The sequence below is a fragment of the Arvicola amphibius genome, chromosome 6 (assembly GCF_903992535.2).
Source record: "Arvicola amphibius chromosome 6, mArvAmp1.2, whole genome shotgun sequence".
Classification (NCBI taxonomy): Eukaryota; Metazoa; Chordata; class Mammalia; order Rodentia; family Cricetidae; genus Arvicola; species Arvicola amphibius.
In genome coordinates, this window is record NC_052052.2 from 34,165,218 (window position 1) to 34,183,515 (window position 18,298).

The 18,298-nt window shown below is 45.2% G+C and overlaps 1 protein-coding gene and 1 pseudogene across 1 annotated transcript in view; one reads left to right on the top strand and one right to left on the bottom strand.

Annotated features, from left to right (window-relative positions):
- LOC119817570 (BUD13 homolog) overlaps window positions 1-14,011 on the bottom strand; it is a 90,325-nt gene extending 76,314 nt beyond the window's left edge. Inside the window, 4 exon segments of the mRNA XM_038334888.1 lie at window positions 2,675-2,689; window positions 13,188-13,232; window positions 13,551-13,709; window positions 13,712-14,011. Coding sequence (XP_038190816.1) covers window positions 2,675-2,689; window positions 13,188-13,232; window positions 13,551-13,709; window positions 13,712-13,997 — 505 coding nt within the window. The 5' untranslated portion in view covers window positions 13,998-14,011.
- On the top strand, window positions 5,929-7,151 carry LOC119817574 (annotated as a pseudogene).
- Window positions 14,012-18,298: the final 4,287 nt, after the last annotated feature.

Genomic DNA, 18,298 nt, shown 5'->3' on the forward strand with positions numbered 1-18,298 from the left:
GTTTTCTTGGCTTACACATGCCAAATAACTCTTATATTAGCAGTAGATTTAAGAAAAAGATTGAAAACTTTTGTTGTTTTAAAAAGTTTTAGGCCAGGACTTGAGGGGTGAATCCTTTTAATCCCAATATTTAGGAGGCAAACAGGGGTATCTCTGTGAGTTGGAGGGCATCCTGGTCTATATAGAGACACCCTGTCCCAAAAATGAAAAACAAGCAAAATTTGAGAGTGTAAGAAAATACAATATTCAGAAAAACTATTTGTCAGATACCAAAGAAACCTAGGACCTGAGAATCTCATCATAAATAATGATTTTAAAATTAAATTTATTCTTTTTGAAACGGGGTCTTGTACACTATATTGAACTTTTAAAAATTTGTATGTTGGCCCCATCCTCACCACAGCCATGGTGGCAGCTCCCCTGTTCTCCAAGGCTGAGTATGTACCTGGAGAGTTACTTGTCTGCCCAGAACCAGCTGTTGCCCTACAGTGGACTGGGCACTTTTAAGTCAATTAGCCTTTCCCCCCTAAAAAAAAACCAATTTCATAAATCCCCACAGGCTAGTCGAATGTAGGCAATTCCTCAGTTGGGGTTTCCTCTCCCAGGTGACAATAGTTTACTGTCAAGTTGACAGAAATGAACAGTTTGCATGTGTGCACAAAGCCCCTGTGTTCTAAGGCTGTGGCCGCATAAACGGTGTGGGATACACCTGTAATCCCAGCACCAGAGAAGTGAAGGCAAAAGCGAGCATCGGCTGTGCGGAGAGCACTCCAATCTGAACTGCCCAGAACTCCAGCATGGCTGTCTAAGATTTCCTGAACAGCTGATTCGATGATCTTACTATTTGGCTTTTGTTCCGTACCCTTGGTGGCTACAGGGTTAGTAAACTTGTGACCAAGTGTAGAACACACTGTGAGCAGAACACCGTGCAAGCACGTGGGTCTGAGTCCAGTCCCCAACAACCACATAAAAATGCCAGACTATCGGGCCGTGGTGGCGCACGCCTTTAATCCCAACACTCGGGAGGCAGAAGCAGGCGGATCTCTGTGAGTTCTAGGCCAGCCTGGTCTACAAGAGCTAGTTCCAGGACAGGCTCTAAAAAAGCTGCAGAGAAATCCTGTCTCGAAAAACCAAAAAAAAAAAAAAAAGAAAAAAAAATGCCAGGACCAGCCGGGCCGTGGTGGCGCATGCCTTTAAACCCAACACTCGGGAGTTAGAGGCAGGCGGATCTCTGTGACTTTGAGACCAGCCTGGTCTACAAGAGCTAGTTCCAGGACAGGCTCTAAAGCTGTCTCGAAAAAGCAAAAAAAAAAAAAAAAAAAAGCCAGGACCAATGCTGTTTGTTTCTTAAGTAATGCAGGGAGACAGGTAGATTGGCGCTTGCTGGTTAGCAAACCTCAATAAGCATCAAGTTCAGGGGGATTGTCTCAACCCCAGCACATGGCTCCCAACTGCCTCTAAATTCCAGCCTCAAGAAGACTGAGACATGCTTCTGGCCTACACACAAATGCAGTCTGCCTTGCAGCCTACGTTGGCTTTCATCTTGCACTCATCTCATCGTTCTGGGAGTAAAGACCTGATGTTCCTGACCATCTCTTTTTATATTTATTTTTCGAATTTTTTTTATTATGTATGCAGTGTTCTGCCTGCAGATAGACATGCAAGCCAGAAGAGAGCACCAGATCTCATTACAAATGGTTGTGAGCCACCATATGGTTGTTGGGAATTGAACTCAGGACCTCTGGAAGAGCTCTTACCATTGAGCCAACTCTTCAGCCCTTGACCATTTCTTTTTCCTTCCTCTTAAATCACATGTTCATGGGGAGAGGGGAACATCAGTGTATATGGGGTCAGAGTACAGCTTCCAGGAGTCTGTTCTCTCCTTCCATGAGGATGGATGGCAGGCTGGCAAGATGGCAAGATTCTTTAAGCCTTTAGTAATAACATCACTATTATAGGTCAGACAGTTTCAAAGTCATTTATTTAAATAATTACATGGCTTAGCCCTATGTGGTGGGTACCATTTAAAGGGTGTATACCTTAGGATCCTCTAAATCAGCAATTCTCTGCCTGTGGGTCAAGACCCCTTTAGGGGTTAGAGGAGACTTCCACAGGGGTAGCCTAAGACCATTGGGGAAACATTTACATTATGATTCATAACAACAAAATCAGTTATTTCAATAACAATGAATGTGATTTTATTGTTGGGGGTTACCACAACATGAGAAACTGCATTAGGAAGATTGAGAACCACACCTCTAAATAGTATCTTGCAGTACTACACAAATATAACAGGTATGAGTCCAATATTTGAAGGCACCTGCTGATTTTGAGTCTGTCTTGAATGTGTTTGTCTTGGCCAATGTAAATTGAGTCTTGACTCTCTTTGCAGAGCTTCAGGAAAAAGTCAAAATAAATGTGCTTCTTTCACACATCTTTGGTCCCAGCACTCAGGAGGCAGAGGCAGGCAGATCTCCGAGGTGGAGGCTAGCCTGGTCTACAGAGTGAGTTCCAGGACAGCCATAGCCACACAGAGAAACCTTGTTTTGAAACACTAAAAAAAAATGCTTTTTCAAAACCCAAATTCTACCCCAAATAAATCTACCAAAGTGCGATTCTACAGGGGAAAAGTATCAAGGGCCCGGGGAGAGAGGTGGTGAGACACTGGCTAAGCCAGCTTCGTGCTCTGCTGGAAATCTGAGGCTTGGTAAGCATGGAACTGGGATGCTCAGATGTAGTGCTAGGGCGTTCTGAGGGCTGGGCTAAGCCTAATAGGGCCAAACGTTGTACAGGTGGGGTGGAAAAGTAGATCTTCTGTTCTGAGTATTGTTCTTCAGGACTCACGGCATCCAGTAAGTCCAGTCACGCCAGTGGAAACTGAAGCCTTCAAGTAGAGTGACGTGGCCAGCTCTTGTAGGCACACAATCAGGGGGCTTTCTGGGTGGCAAATTTGGCACTTCAATCCCTGGCAGCAACATCACCCCTCAGAGAGCAAACCAGCCCCCAAATCGGGGGTGTATGCACACACCTGCTATGTGCTGGGGAGAAGGGAAAAGAAAGGCAGAGTTACAGAGGCCATTTTGACACTAAGTCCAGCTACCATTTTGCAAGCTTTTTTTTTTCTTCAATTTATTTTTATGTGCAAGCAGTAGCTAGAGGCCAGCAGAGGGTGAGCAGCCAGCCTTGTGGGTAATGAATGCTACTCTTCTGCAAGAGCAACAAATGGCCTTAACCTTATAACTTTCTGTATAGTCTGGTCTTGAACTCATGAGACAGTACCTGCCTCTGCTCCCTGAATAGGAGAATAAAAGGCATCTGCAACCGACCCAGGCCTGATCTATTCAATTTGTTTGTTTTTAGCAGAGGTTTTTTTCTTAATAAATCTACCTGTTCTGGAACTGTGTAGACAAGGTTAACCTCAAACAAACAAAAAAACTCCAGCCTTTGCCTCCTGAATGCTGGCTTTACGCAACCACTGCCCAGCTTGCCTGCTTTGTACTTAAAACTTTGTGTTTCCTGGCTGTCTCTGGAAATCCAGGGCAGAGAAATCCAAGTCAGGGCTCAAGGGAGCCCTTCCTTACTCCTTAGAATGTTTCTGAAGAGGTGGTCAAGATACGGACAGGATAGTTAGGTGGGGTGAGGGATAAAGGCACTGTGTGCCACACCAGCATACCACCTTGAGTTTGATCCATGGTACCCATGTAAAGGTGAGAGAGCCAAATCCATGAAACTGCCCTCTGAGCCCCATAGGTACATTCATATATACACAGTAATAATATCTTAAAAGAGGAAAAGGCCCAGGCAGTAGTAATATACTCCTTGAATTCCAGCACAGGAGAAAGGCAGAGGCAAGCATATCTCTGTGAGTACAAGGAGAGCCTGGTCTACAGGAGGGAGTTCCAGGACAGGTACCACTACATTCTCCATTACATCACTATTGCAGTTGGGGAACAAAAAATGTATGCAGTGAGAAGCACCTGTGAATGGGCAGGAGGTCCAGGGCCTGGTTTTAAGCACATCACAGTCTCGCTAATGGTTGGTTTGTCATCTTACTTCCTCATAGAAGGTCAGAACACCCTTTCTAGACTGGAACCAGCAGCTCTCAGTCCCATACCCACAGCCCTGGGCAAGAGGATCTGTTCCTTCAGGGCCCCAAGGTCTTGCGGAGCGACCTGTAAGGACTTGTAAGAAGGATGAGTTAGATGAAGCGTCCAAGGCATTTTCTCATCCCCTCTGGTATGTGCCCTCTTTCCCGAGGCATCTCCCTGTCCAGCCATTCCTGCTCCTCACCTAATTTAAAATAAAGTAGATGCTCTCCAGGAGTGTTTTCTATGTGTCTTCACCACATGAGATCGGTTCTGCTGGACATTTCCTTTCACCTAACTGATTCATGTGACCTCTGCCTCTGATTTCTGATATTTATAGATACACGTTTGACTCCAACAGGTGAACTTGGAAAGCAATGATTTCCCCCATTGTGGTGAGTAGAATGGGTTCGTGTTGGTGTGAGGCAGGCAGTATTGATGAGATCGCAGAGGAGCGTGTGGTACCCTGGGGCACTAGATCTAGGCAGTCACACTGTCAGACTGCTTATTGTGATATGTCATTTGTATTTTAGTAAATCAAGCTTTCCCTGAAGATCACAGTGTAAAAGAACCACCCTGGTCAGCCTCAAGATCACGCAGTGGTATCACACACCTTTAATCCAAGTAGCCAGACTGGTTTGGCATAGAAACCAGGTGGTAGTGGGCCACGCCTTTAATCCCAGCCCTAGAGAGGTATATAAGACAGGAGGAGACAGCTCTCAGCCAGTCTCATCCTGAGGATTCCTGGAGGAAGGATCGCCATACTTGGACTGACAGAGAGGTAAGTGGTAGTATCTGGCTGCTTTGCTTTTCTGGTCTTCATGTTGAACCCCAATATCTGTGTCTGTGTTTTTATTAATTGTGCTACAGTTTATTGAGACTCCAGATTCCCTATACCTTCTTATCATCAGCAGGCCAGCTTGTATGGTTGCAGCAGGCTTCTGAGTTTCTCTGAAATTGAGTCATCTTCGAAAACAACAGACAACCCAAAACCTTTTTTTCTCTTAAACTGTTTTGTTTGCATTTTGGTTTTTGAGACAGTGTTTCTCTATGTGACAGCCCTAGCTGTCCTAAAACTCGCTTTGTTGCCCCAGCTGGCATCCAATTCACAGAGATCTGCCTGCCTCTGCCTCCCGAGTACTGGGATTAAAGGCGTGCCACCACCCCCAGCTCTTCCTTTTTTCTTAAATAAACTAAATGTTTCCTATACATTCTTTTCTACTTTAAACCTACGACTTGTGTAATTTAAACTCTTTAAAAAATTCCCATTAGTTAGTGTGGGATAGAAATACTCTTTGGAATGAAATCTGGGGTGGAACAGCAGAATGGTCTGAGAATCTGCAGGTTTGGCTTGCACATTGGTTTGCTATTTATTCCCCGGACGGCGTTGTGTTTTCTTCACTTACACATGAGAAATAACTCTTATGTTAGCAATAGACTTAAGAAAAACTGACAATTTTGTTTTTAAAAACAGTTTTAAGCCATGGCTTGAGGTTGAATAACTTAAATCCCAATTTAGGAGGCCAAGACAGGCATATCTCTGTGAGTTGGCGGGCATCCTGGTCTACATGGACCAGGAACCATGTCTCAAAAAATAAAAAGCAAAACAAAATTTTAGAGTTTAAGAATATTTAATACTCAGAAAAAGTATTTGTCAAATACCAAAGAAACCTGAGAGTCTCATTATAAATAATGATTTTATTTTAAAGTTAAATTTATTATTTTTGAGACAGTGTCTTGTATTATTTGCATTGCATTATTATGAACTTTTAAAAATTTGTAGGTCAGGCCGCTGCCGCTCGCGCTCCTCACCTCTCGGTGGACTCCAAATCAGGGCGCCACGGCCACGATGGCGATGTCAGCCTCCGGGCGGAAGTGGTTGCTCAAAGAGGAGGACGTGAACAAAGTGGAGTTTGAGACCAGCGAGGAGGTGGACGTGACCCCCACGTTCGACACCGTGGGCCTGCGGGAGGACCTACTGCGCGGCATCTACGCCTACGGTTTTGAGAAGCCTTCAGCAATCCAGCAGCGCGCTCTCAAGCAGATAATTAAGGGGAGAGATGTCATAGCCCAGTCTCAGTCTGGCACCGGCAAGACGGCCACCTTCAGCATTTCAGTCCTCCAGGGCTTGGATATCCAGGTTCGAGAAACCCAAGCTTTGATCTTGGCTCCAACAAGAGAGTTAGCTGTACAGATTCAGAAGGGTTTGCTGGCTCTGGGGGACTACATGAATGTACAGTGCCACGCCTGCATTGGGGGCACCAATGTTGGGGAGGACATCCGCAAGCTGGACTATGGGCAACATGTTGTGGCAGGCACCCCGGGACGCGTCTTTGATATGATTCGCCGTAGAAGTTTAAGGACACGGGCTATCAAGATGTTGGTTTTGGATGAGGCTGATGAAATGTTGAACAGAGGTTTCAAGGAGCAGATCTACGATGTGTACAGGTTCCTGCCGCCGGCCACACAGGTGGTTCTCGTCAGTGCCACATTGCCTCATGAGATCCTGGAGATGACCAACAAGTTTATGACCGACCCCATCTGCATCTTGGTGAAGCGTGATGAATTGACTCTGGAAGGCATCAAGCAGTTCTTGTGGCGGTGGAAAGAGAGGAGTGGAAATTTGACACTCTGTGTGACCTCTACGACACGCTGACCGTCACCCAGGCTGTCATCTTCTGCAACACCAAGAGGAAGGTTGACTGGCTGACAGAGAAGATGAGAGAAGCCAACTTCACTGTGTCATCCATGCACGGGGACATGCCCCAGAAGGAGCGCGAGTCCATCATGAAGGAGTTCCGCTCAGGTGCCAGCCGAGTGCTCATTTCTACAGATGTCTGGGCTCGCGGCCTGGATGTCCCTCAGGTGTCCCTCATCATTAACTACGACCTGCCCAACAACAGAGAACTGTACATTCACAGGATCGGGAGATCGGGGCGATACGGCCGCAAAGGTGTGGCCATCAATTTTGTGAAGAATGATGACATCCGCATCCTCAGGGACATAGAACAGTACTACTCCATCCAGATAGACGAGATGCCCATGAACGTGGCTGACCTGATCTGAAGCTGGTGCTCGTGCATCAAGGGCCTGGATGTGGCGCCTCTTCTGAGCTCCTCCTCGGAGACGGGAAGCCTCTTTAATGGGGTTTAAATGACTGTCTTCTCACAGCCCCTCAGGAAGACTCTTGGGCGCTGCCATCTTTTCTAACCCACATGTAAATCATCTAATGCTTTGAGCCTTTTACATTAAACATGGAAATTTTCCCATGAAAAATAAATATAAAAGAGAATAAAAAATAAAAAATTTGTAGGTCAGCTTCTCCCTCGTTGCTGCCATGGTGGCAGCTCCACTGCTCTCCAAAGCTGAATGTCTGAAGCATTACTTGTCTGGGGCAGATGCTGGCCAGGAAGGAGGTTCAGAGTCCCTTCGGAAGAGGTGCAAAAAAGGACCGAAGACGCAAGGCACCACTAGCAAGGGATTGCGGATTGTTGATGATGATGTGGGCTGGGCAGCTATCTCTACCACTAAGCCGGAAAGGGAGGAAGAAGAGGATGGAGATTTGCCTGTGGTGGCTGAGCTTGTGGATGAGCGTCCAGAAGAGGTAAAGCAGATGGAGGCCTTCTGCTCCAGTGCCAAATGGAAACTCCTGGGAGACCACAGTGCAGGTGGACATTTCCATCATGATGAACGAGATCCATCTTCTCCTAGGAGGGTTCGTCATGATACCCCAAATCTGTCTCCTCCCAAGAGTACCGATCATCACACCCCAGATCCATCTCCTCCCAAAAGGGCCCATCATGATACCCCGATCCCTCTTCCTAAGGAGATCCCATACTGATATCCTAGATTCCTCTTCCTACGAACTGAGGGAGTGTGTTTTGTCTGTTATTTGAATAAAAATCAGCTAAGGAGTCAGAGAGGAAAACAAAGTCTGATATCTCAGGGTTAGACACAGGTAGACAGTCACAAGTTCCAGGTCAGCCTGTCTATACAGTGAATTAAGGCCCTCCAGGATTTATTTGTGTCTCAGACACAAACAACCACACAAAGAATTACTCGAGGAGGCCAGGCAGGCAGGCATGTTGGTGTACACATGTACACCGAGCATTTGGAATGTTACGCAAGAAGAAAACCTTGTAGCAGAAGCCAGTCTATAAGCTACACCAAAAGAAAAAAATAAAAGCAAAAAACCTTAAAATCACCAGAGATGTCTAAAACCCATAGTTCTCATCTTCTACTTGACCTGGTCCATCAGAATCTCTTTGTAGGAGGCTTGGAGATTTTAACGGGCTCCACAGTGATTCTTATTTATTCCAAAAGCAGTCCTCAACAGGAGGAAAAATGGAACTGTCTTGTTTCAGGATGTCTTCTTTGCGTGTTTGAGTGTTTCACTTGGATGCACATCTGTGCACTGCTTGCACGTCTGGTCTGTGAAGGCTAGAACAGGGCTTTGGATCCCCTGACTGCAGTTAATGATGGTGCGAGGACCTGACTTTGCAGACTCCGTTTTAAAGAGGGGGCATCATCTTGAACCATATAATGAGGGGGGATCTCAGCTCAGATATGTACTGCGATAGCGCAATTTGGATGGATACCCTGAAAATAGCCAATTAAGGAGCTAGGAGGCAGGGCCATGAATTTTAAGGGGTTTCAGATGTTCCTAGGAGGCAGACCGCCCTTGAAGATACCTTGTCAGTTATAAGGTTTTCCTGCCCAGAAAATGACCAATGGTTTCAGAGACTACCTTGCCCTATGCCTGCCTTACCCAATCCCAGGATGACAGGACATGAACGCCCCTTACTATGGCATTTCCCCTTTAGGAGTTCCCCCCTTCCCGGGTTCAGGCTGCACTTCCCTCACCCACTGCATTGCAGGGGTAGAGGTATAGTCCAAACTCAAGTTTGAACATTAAAAAACCGTTTTGTGCTTTCATCAGAATCCATCAGAATCCGGTTTCCATTTGGGGATAATAAACTCAGTCATAACAATGGCCCAGTTCCACGTGGGTTCTGGACCTGGGTCCTCTGTAGAATAAGTACATTTATCTGCTGAACCATCAGAGAGGAAATGGAAATAGTTCTTTTTAAGCACGAGGAATTTTACTATTATTTTCTCACTTAGATGTAACTGCCTGCTAAGTTAGCTAACTTGAGCAATTTGCCATTTAAAACTTACTCCAAATATTGTAAGAGGTTGCCAACAACCTTATTTTAGAATGAGAAGTTTATTGAGTGCACTACCAGATGATGCCAGCCTGGACAGTAACAAAGTACACAGGCAGTTTGACCTAAAGTCCTTCCTCATTTTTACAGACATATATTTACTGACTAACTTATCTACGGGCATGTGCCACAGCACTTGGATCAGTCAGTTCTCTTTCACCATGTGGCACCTAAGGATGAAATTCAGATCATCAGGCTTGGCAGGAAGTGTCCTTACACACTATGCCATTATTGAACTATCCCATAGCCAGAGAGTTCCTGGGGGTGACAGATTCTAGATGCTACACTCAAGCACAGAAAGTAAAATTATTTTCATGTTTCGATTTGTTGAGTTCTTAACCCTGCTGTGTGGCCAATATGACCTTGAAATGTATTCTTCAGCCTCTACATCACAGATGCTGGGATTACAGTGTGTGCTGCTGCATCTCTCTCAAAATTCCTTGTTGCAGCTCAACAGGTCTGATTTTACACTCTCAGATACATAGGGAGAGAAAAGGGATTTCAAACTCCAACTGGCTTGGTTGGTAGTAGTCTTGTTGCAAGCATAGCATAATAAATTGACAATTTCTTATTTTTATTTTCAAAAAATAACGTATCTTTGCTCACAGGACCCACCTTCCTTTTTTGAAGAAAAGGTGTCTCATTAAGAAACCCAGGCTGTGCTGGGCAATGATATCGGACACCTTTAATCCCAACTCTTGGAAGACAGAGGCAGGTGGAGCTCTGAGTACGAGGTCAGCTTAGTCTATAAAGTGAGTTCCAGAACAGCAAGGGCTGTCTCTAAAAAAAACAAAACAAAATCAGAAGAAATAAAGGGAGTGAGAGAGAGGGAAAGAGAGATAGAAGGAGAGAGAAAGTGTGGGAGAGCAAAAGAGAAAGACAGAGAACAAGAGAAAAAAAGAAAAAGAGTGAGGGCAAGTAAAAGAGGGAAAGAAGAGAGAGAAACAAGAGAAAGGGAAGAGATAGAACGAGAGAGAATAAGAGAGTGAAAAAGAATGAGAGAGAAAGAAGAAAGAGAGCGCTGGAAGTGGTACGTGCCTTTAATTCCAGCACGTGGGAGGCAAAAGCAAGTGCATCTCTGTGAGAAAGAGCAGGGGTGGGGGGGGGGGTAGGGCTTCTCTCACCCTATAGCTCCAGGCTCTTCAGCATCCCTCGCACACACCAGTCCAGAAGGCATGTGGTCAAGTTTATTATGGCAGTGCTCCTACTTTCCCATACCTGTATTATTTCCTTCCCAGACGCTCTCATTAAATACCTGACTAAAGCCTCTTGAAGGAAGAAGGGCTATTTTGGCTTGAAGCTCGAGGGGATACTGTCCACCAGCACAGGAAGGCGTGGTGCCCAGTGGTTCCACAGTGGCGGGAACACGAAGCTGCTCGTTCACATGTCAGTACCGCCTATATTCAGGGCTAGTCAGTGTTCCTACCCACCAGGTTAATCCGCTCTGGAAGACTTCACACACACCCAAAAGTGTGCTCCCCTGGTGCTCTGGGCATTTTATAACTCATTCGAGTTTGTCAATTAAAATTAAGCATCGCAGTGTCTTTCTGATTCATGCTTCTAGACATTCACTATAAACACTATAAAAAATAGGCAATTGTTACAACAAGAATGGAATGTTTAATGTTTGTCTAATCAATAATCATATGGCCATCGTATGACTCAAGTTAACTAATGTCTATAAGCTATGTGTATAGTATAATATACCCACCATTTTTGTTTCTAGTTTACACATGAGGACTGGAGATGTAAAAAGGTTAAATATATATTGGTTCATATAACTACAAGTTAGGGCGCAAGGATTTGAACTTGAATTCTTTGAAGACCACAGGCTTATTACTATCTTAAATATAGATTATACTGTATATATTTCCTTTGTTACCCCTTTTAAGACATGTTCTCCTGTACTACTGGACTGGCATCAAATGTGCTCTGGAACTGGCCTTGAAATTCTGAACCTCCTGCCTCTACGTCCTAAGAGTTTAGATTACTAGCATGCATGCAAAACACACCTGGCTCTTTTTTACTTTATTAATTTTGAAGACAGATCTCACGTGGCCCATGCCTGCCCAACTGAGGGAGGCCTTGTTTTGTTCATCTGTTTGAGACACACTTGCTATGTAGCTCAGGCTAACCTTGAATACATGGCCCACATTTTTCTTAGCCTCTTTAGTGCTGGGATTATGAATATGTGCTCCTACAATTGGCTAATTGTGTGTACTAGCTAGTTATATCCACTTGATACACAAACCACAGTTATCTGAAAGGAGGGAACCTTAACTGAGAAGAAACCTCCATAAGATCCAGCTGTAAGGCATATTCTTAACTAGTTATTGATGGGGTGGGTCCAGCCCACTGTGGGTGGCTCCATCCATGGCTGGTGGTCCTGGGTTTTATAAGAAAGGAGGTTGGGTAAGCCATAAGGAGCAAACCAGTAGGCAGCACTCCTCCATGGCCTCTTCCTCAGCTTCTACCTCCAGGTTCCTGTCCTGCTCAAGTTCCTTCCAGTCCTGGCTTCTTTTCATGCTGAACAAAGCAATGTGGAAACGTAAACTGAAAACCCATTCTGCCCCAACTTGGTTTTTGCTCCTGGGATTTCGCTGAAAGCAATGGAAACCCTAAGACATTGTGTTACTGAAAACAAACCCCAAAACTTTTCTCTTCCCTCTTGAAAAATGTTTGAGCTGGGTGTGGTGGAACACAGATATTATTTCAGCACTATATAGGCTGAGGCAGGAAAATCTGAAGTCTGAGATCAGCCTGGGTTTCTTTCTTTCTTTTTTCTTTCTTTCTTTCTTCTTCTTTCTTTCTTTTCTTTTTCTTTTTTCTTTTCTTTCTTTCTTCTTTCTTCTTTCTCTCTCTCTCTTCTCTTTTTCTCTTTCTCACTCTCTCCTCTCTCTTCTCTGTTTCTCTCTTCTCTTTGTCTCTTTGTCTCTCTTTCTCTTCCTCTTCCCTCCTCTCTGTGAGGATTTAGAGAGAAGGACTGTACTGAGAATTGAGCTGGAGGCCATTCGCATTCTATTCTGGCAAAGAATATGGTTCTTGCTTTTGACTATATCCTGAAAGCTGAAGTGAGCCTGAATTTAAAAATCAATGGGCTAATGGTCAGCAGTGGTAGCACACGCCTTTAATCCCAGCACTCAGGAGGCAGAGGCAGGTGATATTGATGAGTTCAAAGCCAGCCTGGTCTATAATTTCAATTCTAGGACAGCCAAGGCTGTGCAGAGAAATTCAGGCCCCCTAGGGACTATCTTTGCAGAGGATCTGTGTATATCCTTTGTGGCCGACTGTGAGAAAAGAGCTTCTCAGTCAGCCATTTTCCAGCAGGGTACCCCAATGGCTGTCTTCTCAGATACTCTCATATGGAATTGAAATTAGAGACCAGGCTGGCCTAGACCTCACAGAGATACACCTGCTTCTACCTCCTGAGTGCTGGGATTTAAGGCATGCGCTACCACACACATCTTAGACATACAAATTTTATTTATGTATTTATTTTTCAGAAAAAATAAATATTTATTTATTTTTAAAAATAAAAGGAAAGCACTGGCTAAGAACAAACCCTGGGATAGAGAAGTCGCTGTCAGTCAGTACAGACAACATGGACACAGCCAAGGGTAGGTGCCTAGTCCAAAGGTCAGAACTGACCACGAGTTGCTGGTCTGTGCTAGCAAGACAAGCCTTAGAGCTGGATGTCGGGCTGTCCTGTGCCATCACCACCACAGCACCGCACAGCCTCGGAGAAGCTACATGTCCTCCACACTCCACCTGTAGGCAAGCTCCTCCACAGCCTTCTTGCTGGCGAGCCTGGCAAAGCGCTTCTGTTCGAAGCCATTGGATCTGTCCACTCCATCCCAGCGGTAGCCAGGACCGATACCGAATCTATTGGGAGGAGGTGCAGGACCATTATAGCGAGGCCTCACTTTCTTATGCTTGTTCTCCTCAGCCTTATTCTTCTTAATGAAGTTGGCCATCGGGTCCCCCTCTCTTTCTTGTTCTCTCAGCATCCGATCCAGATCTTCATCATCGATAGAGCGGGCCAGAGGCTTCTGCATCTCCTTCATGGCATCCTCTACATTCTGCTGCTGTTGCCGGCTCTGAGCAAGCCCTTTGCCCCACTGGGCATAGAGCTCATCTCGTTCTGAGTCCTTCTCTGCTTTTCTCCTCTGCTGCAGGCGTTCCAGCTTCAAATTCCTCTTCCGACCAGACTTGTCTCGAAATACTGTCTTATTCCCGGAACGAGGACTCCTTCGAGGAGGAGAGAGACAGGTCCTCCTGGGAAGAGATGGTTCTGGGCTGTCATGACGAACCCTCCTAGGAGAAGATGGATCTCGTTCATCATGATGGAAATGTCCACCTCCACTGTGGTCTCCCAGGAGTTTCCATTTGGCACTGGAGCGAAGGCCTCCATCTGCTTTACCTCTTCTGGACACTCATCCACAAGCTCAGCCACCACAGGCAAATCTCCATCCTCTTCCTCCTCCCTTTCCAGCTTAGTGGTAGAGATAGCTGCCCAGCCCACATCATCATCAACAATCCGCAATCCCTTGCCAGCGGTGCCTCCCGTCTTCGGTCCTTTTTTGCGCCTCTTCCGAAGGGACTCTGAACCTCCTTCCTGGCCGGCATCTGCCCCAGACAAGTAACGCTTCAGACATTCAGCTTTGGAGAGCGGTGAAGTTGCCACCATGGCAGAAACGAGCGAGAGGCCTGACCTACAAATTTTTAAAAGTTCATAATAATGCAATGCAAATAATACAAGACACTGTCTCAAAAATAATAAATTTAACTTTAAAATAAAATCATTATTTATAATGAGACTCTCAGGTCTCAGGTTTCTTTGGTATTTGACAAATACTTTTTCTGAGTATTAAATATTCTTAAACTCTAAAATTTTGTTTTGCTTTTTATTTTTTGAGACATGGTCTCCTGGTCCATATAGACCAGGATGCCCGCCAACTCACAGAGATATGCCTGTCTTGGCCTCCTAAACATTGGGATTTAAGTTATTCAACCCTCAAGCCATGGCTTAAAACTGTTTTTAAAAAGAAAATTGTCAGTGTTTTCTTAAGTCTATTGCTAACATAAGACTTATTTCTCATGTGTAAGTCAAGAAAACACAACGCCGTCCGGGGAATAAATAGCAAACCAATGTGCAAGCCAAGCCTGCAGATTCTCAGACCATTCTGCTGTTCCACCCCAGATTTCATTCCAAAGAGTATTTCTATCCCACACTAACTAATGGGAATTTTTTAAAGAGTTTAAATTACACACGTCGTAGGTTTAAAGTAGAAAAGAATGTATAGGAAACATTTAGTTTATTTAAGAAAAAAGGAAGGCTGGGGGTGGTGGCACATGCCTTTAATCCCAGTACTCGGGAGGCAGAGGCAGGCAGATCTCTGTGAATTGGATGCCAGCTGGGGCAACAAAGGGAGTTTTAGGACAGCTAGGGCTGTCACATAGAGAAACACTGTCTCAAAACCAAAAGTGCAAACAAAACAGTTTAAGAGAAAAGAAAGGTTTTGGGTTGTCTCTGTTTTCGAAGATGACTCAATTTCAGAGAAACTCAGAAGCCTGCTGCAACCATACAAGCTGGCCTGCTGATGATAAGAAGGTATAGGGAATCTGGAGTCTCAATAAACTGTAGCACAATTAATAAAAACACAGACACAGATATTGGGGTTCAACATGAAGACCAGAAAAGCAAAGCAGCCAGATACTACCACTTACCTCTCTGTCAGTCCAAGTATGGCGATCCTTCCTCCAGGAATCCTCAGGATGAGACTGGCTGAGAGCTGTCTCCTCCTGTCTTATATACCTCTCTAGGGCTGGGATTAAAGGCGTGGCCCACTATCACCTGGTTTCTATGCCAAACCAGTCTGGCTACTTGGATTAAAGGTGTGTGATACCACTGCCTGATCTTGAGGCTGACCAGGGTGGTTCTTTTACACTGTGATCTTCAGGGAAAGCTTGATTTACTAAAATACAAATGACATATCACAATAAGCAGTCTGACAGTGTGACTGCCTAGATCTAGTGCCCACCAGGGTACCACACGCTCCTCTGCGATCTCATCAATACTGCCTGCCTCACACCAACACATGAACCCATTCTACTCACCACAATGGGGGAAATCATTGCTTTCCAAGTTCACCTGAACTTGGAGTCAAACGTGTATCGATAAATGTCAGAAATCAGAGGCAGAGGTCACAGGAAGCAGTTAGGTGAGAAGGAAATGTCCAGCAGAATTGATCTCATGTGAGTGAAGACACATAGAAAACACTCCTGGTAGAGCATCTACTTTATTTTAAATTAGGTGAGGAGCAGGAATGGCTGGACAGGGAGATGCCTCGGGAAAGAGGGCACATACCAGAGGGGATGAGAAAAATGCCTTGGACGCTTCATCTAACTCATCCTTCTTACAAGTCCTTACAGGTCGCTCCGCAAGACCTTGGGGCCCTGAAGGAACAGATCCTCTAGCCCAGGGCTGTGGTATGGGACTGAGAGCTGCTGGGTTCCAGTCTAGAAAGGGTGTTCTGACCTTCTATGAGGAAGTAAGATGACAAACCAACCATTAGCGAGACTGTGATGTGCTTAAAACCAGGCCCTGGACCTCCTGCCCATTCACAGGTGCTTCTCACTGCATACATTTTTTGTTCCCCAACTGCAATAATGATGTAATGGAGAATGTAGTGGTACCTGTCCTGGAACTCCCTCCTGTAGACCAGGCTCTCCTTGTACTCACAGAGATATGCTTGCCTCTGCCTTTCTTCTGTGCCTGGAATTAAAGGAGTATATTACTACTGCCTGGGCCTTTTCCTCATTTTTAAGATATTATTACTGTGTATATATGAATGTACCTATGGGGCTCACAGGGCAGTTTCATGGATTTGGCTCTCTCACCTTTACATGGGTACCATGGATCAAACTCAAGTTGGTATGCTGGTGTGGCACACAGTGCCTTTATCCCTCACCCCACCTAGCTATCCTGTCCGTATCTTGACTACCTCTTCACAAACATTGTAAGGAGTAAGGAAGGGCTCCCTTGAGCCCTGACTTGGATTTTTCTGCCCCTGGATTTCCAGAGACAGCCAGGAAACACAAAGTTTTAAGTACAAAGCAGGCAAGCTGGGCAGTGGTTGCGTAAGGCCAGCATTCAGGAGGCAAAGGCTGGAGTTTTTTTGTTTGTTTGAGGTTAACCTTGTCTACACAGTTCCAGAACAGGTAGATTTATTAAGAAAAAACCTCTGCTAAAAACAAACAAATTGAATAGATCAGGCCAGAGTCGGTTGCAGATGCCTTTTATTCTCCTCTTCAGGGAGCAAAGGCAGGTACTGTCTCAGTGAGTTCAAGACCAGACTATACAGAAAGTTATAAGGTTAAGGCCATTTGTTGCTCTTGCAGAAGAGTAGCATTCATTACCCACAAGGCTGGCTGCTCACCCTCTGCTGGCCTCTGCAGGTACTGCTTGCACATAAAAATAAACTGAAGAAAAAAAAAGGTTGCAATAATGGTAGCTGGACTTAGTGTCAAAATGGCCTCTGTAACTCTGCCTTTCTTTTCCCTTCTCCCCAGCACATAGCAGGTGTGTGCATACATCCCCGATTTGGGGGCTGGTTTGCTCTCTGAGGGGTAATGTTGCTGCCACGGATTGAAGTGCCAAATTTGCCACCAAGAAAGCCCCCTGATTGTGTGCCTACAAGAGCTGGCCACGTCACTCTACTTGAAGGCTTCAATTTCCACTGGCGTGACTGGACTTACTGGGATGCTGTGAGTCCTGAAGAACAATACTCAGAACAGAAGATCTACTTTTCCACCCCACCTGTACAACGTTTGGCCCTATTAGGCTTAGCCCAGCCCTCAGAACGCCCTAGCACTACATCTGAGCATCCCAGTTCCATGCTTACCAAGCCTCAGATTTCCAGCAGAGCACGAAGCTGGCTTAGCCAAGTGTCTCACCACCTCTGTCCCCGGGCCCTTGATACCTTTCCCCTGTAGAATCGCACTTTGGTAGATTTATTTGCGGTAGAATTTGGGTTTTGAAAAGGCACTTTATTTTTTTTTAGTTTTTAAAACAAGGTTTCTCTGTGTGGCTATGGCTGTCCTGGAACTCACTCTGTAGACCAGGCTAGCCTCCACCTCGGAGATCTGCCTGCCTCTGCCTCCTGAGTGCTGGGACCAAAGATGTGTGAAAGAAGCACATTTATTTTGACTTTTTCCTGAAGCTCTGCAAAGAGAGTCAAGACTCAATTTACATTGGCCAAGACAAACACATTCAAGACAGACTCAAAATCAGCAGGTGCCTTCAAATATTGGACTCATACCTGTTATATTTTTGTGTAGTACTGCATGATACTATTTAGAGGTGTGGTTCTCAATCTTCCTAATGCAGTTTCTCATGTTGTGGTAACCCCCAACAATAAAATCACATTCATTGTTATTCAAATAACTGATTTTGTTGTTATGAATCATAATGTAAATGTTTCCCCAATGGTGTTAGGCTACCCCTGTGGAAGTCTCCTCTAACCCCTAAAGGGGTCTTGACCCACAGGCAGAGAATTGCTGATTTAGAGGATCCTAAGGTTATATACTCTTTAAATGGTACCCACCACATAGGGCTAAGCCATGTAATTATTTAAATAAATGACTTTGAAACTGTCTAACCTATAGTAGTAATGTTATTACTAAAGGCTTAAAGAATCTTGCCATCTTGCCAGCCTGCCATCCATCCTCATGGAAGGAGAGAACAGACTCCTGGAAGCTGTACTCTGACCCCATATATACTGATGTTCCCCTCTCCCCATGAACATGTGATTTAAGAGGAAGGAAAAAGAAATGGTCAAGGGCTGAAGAGTTGGCTCAATGGTAAGAGCTCTTCCAGAGGTCCTGAGTTCAATTCCCAACAACCATATGGTGGCTCACAACCATTTGTAATGAGCAGTGGTGGCGGCCCATGTGGTGGCAGGCAGTGGGCTCTGGGAGCAGCCAGTC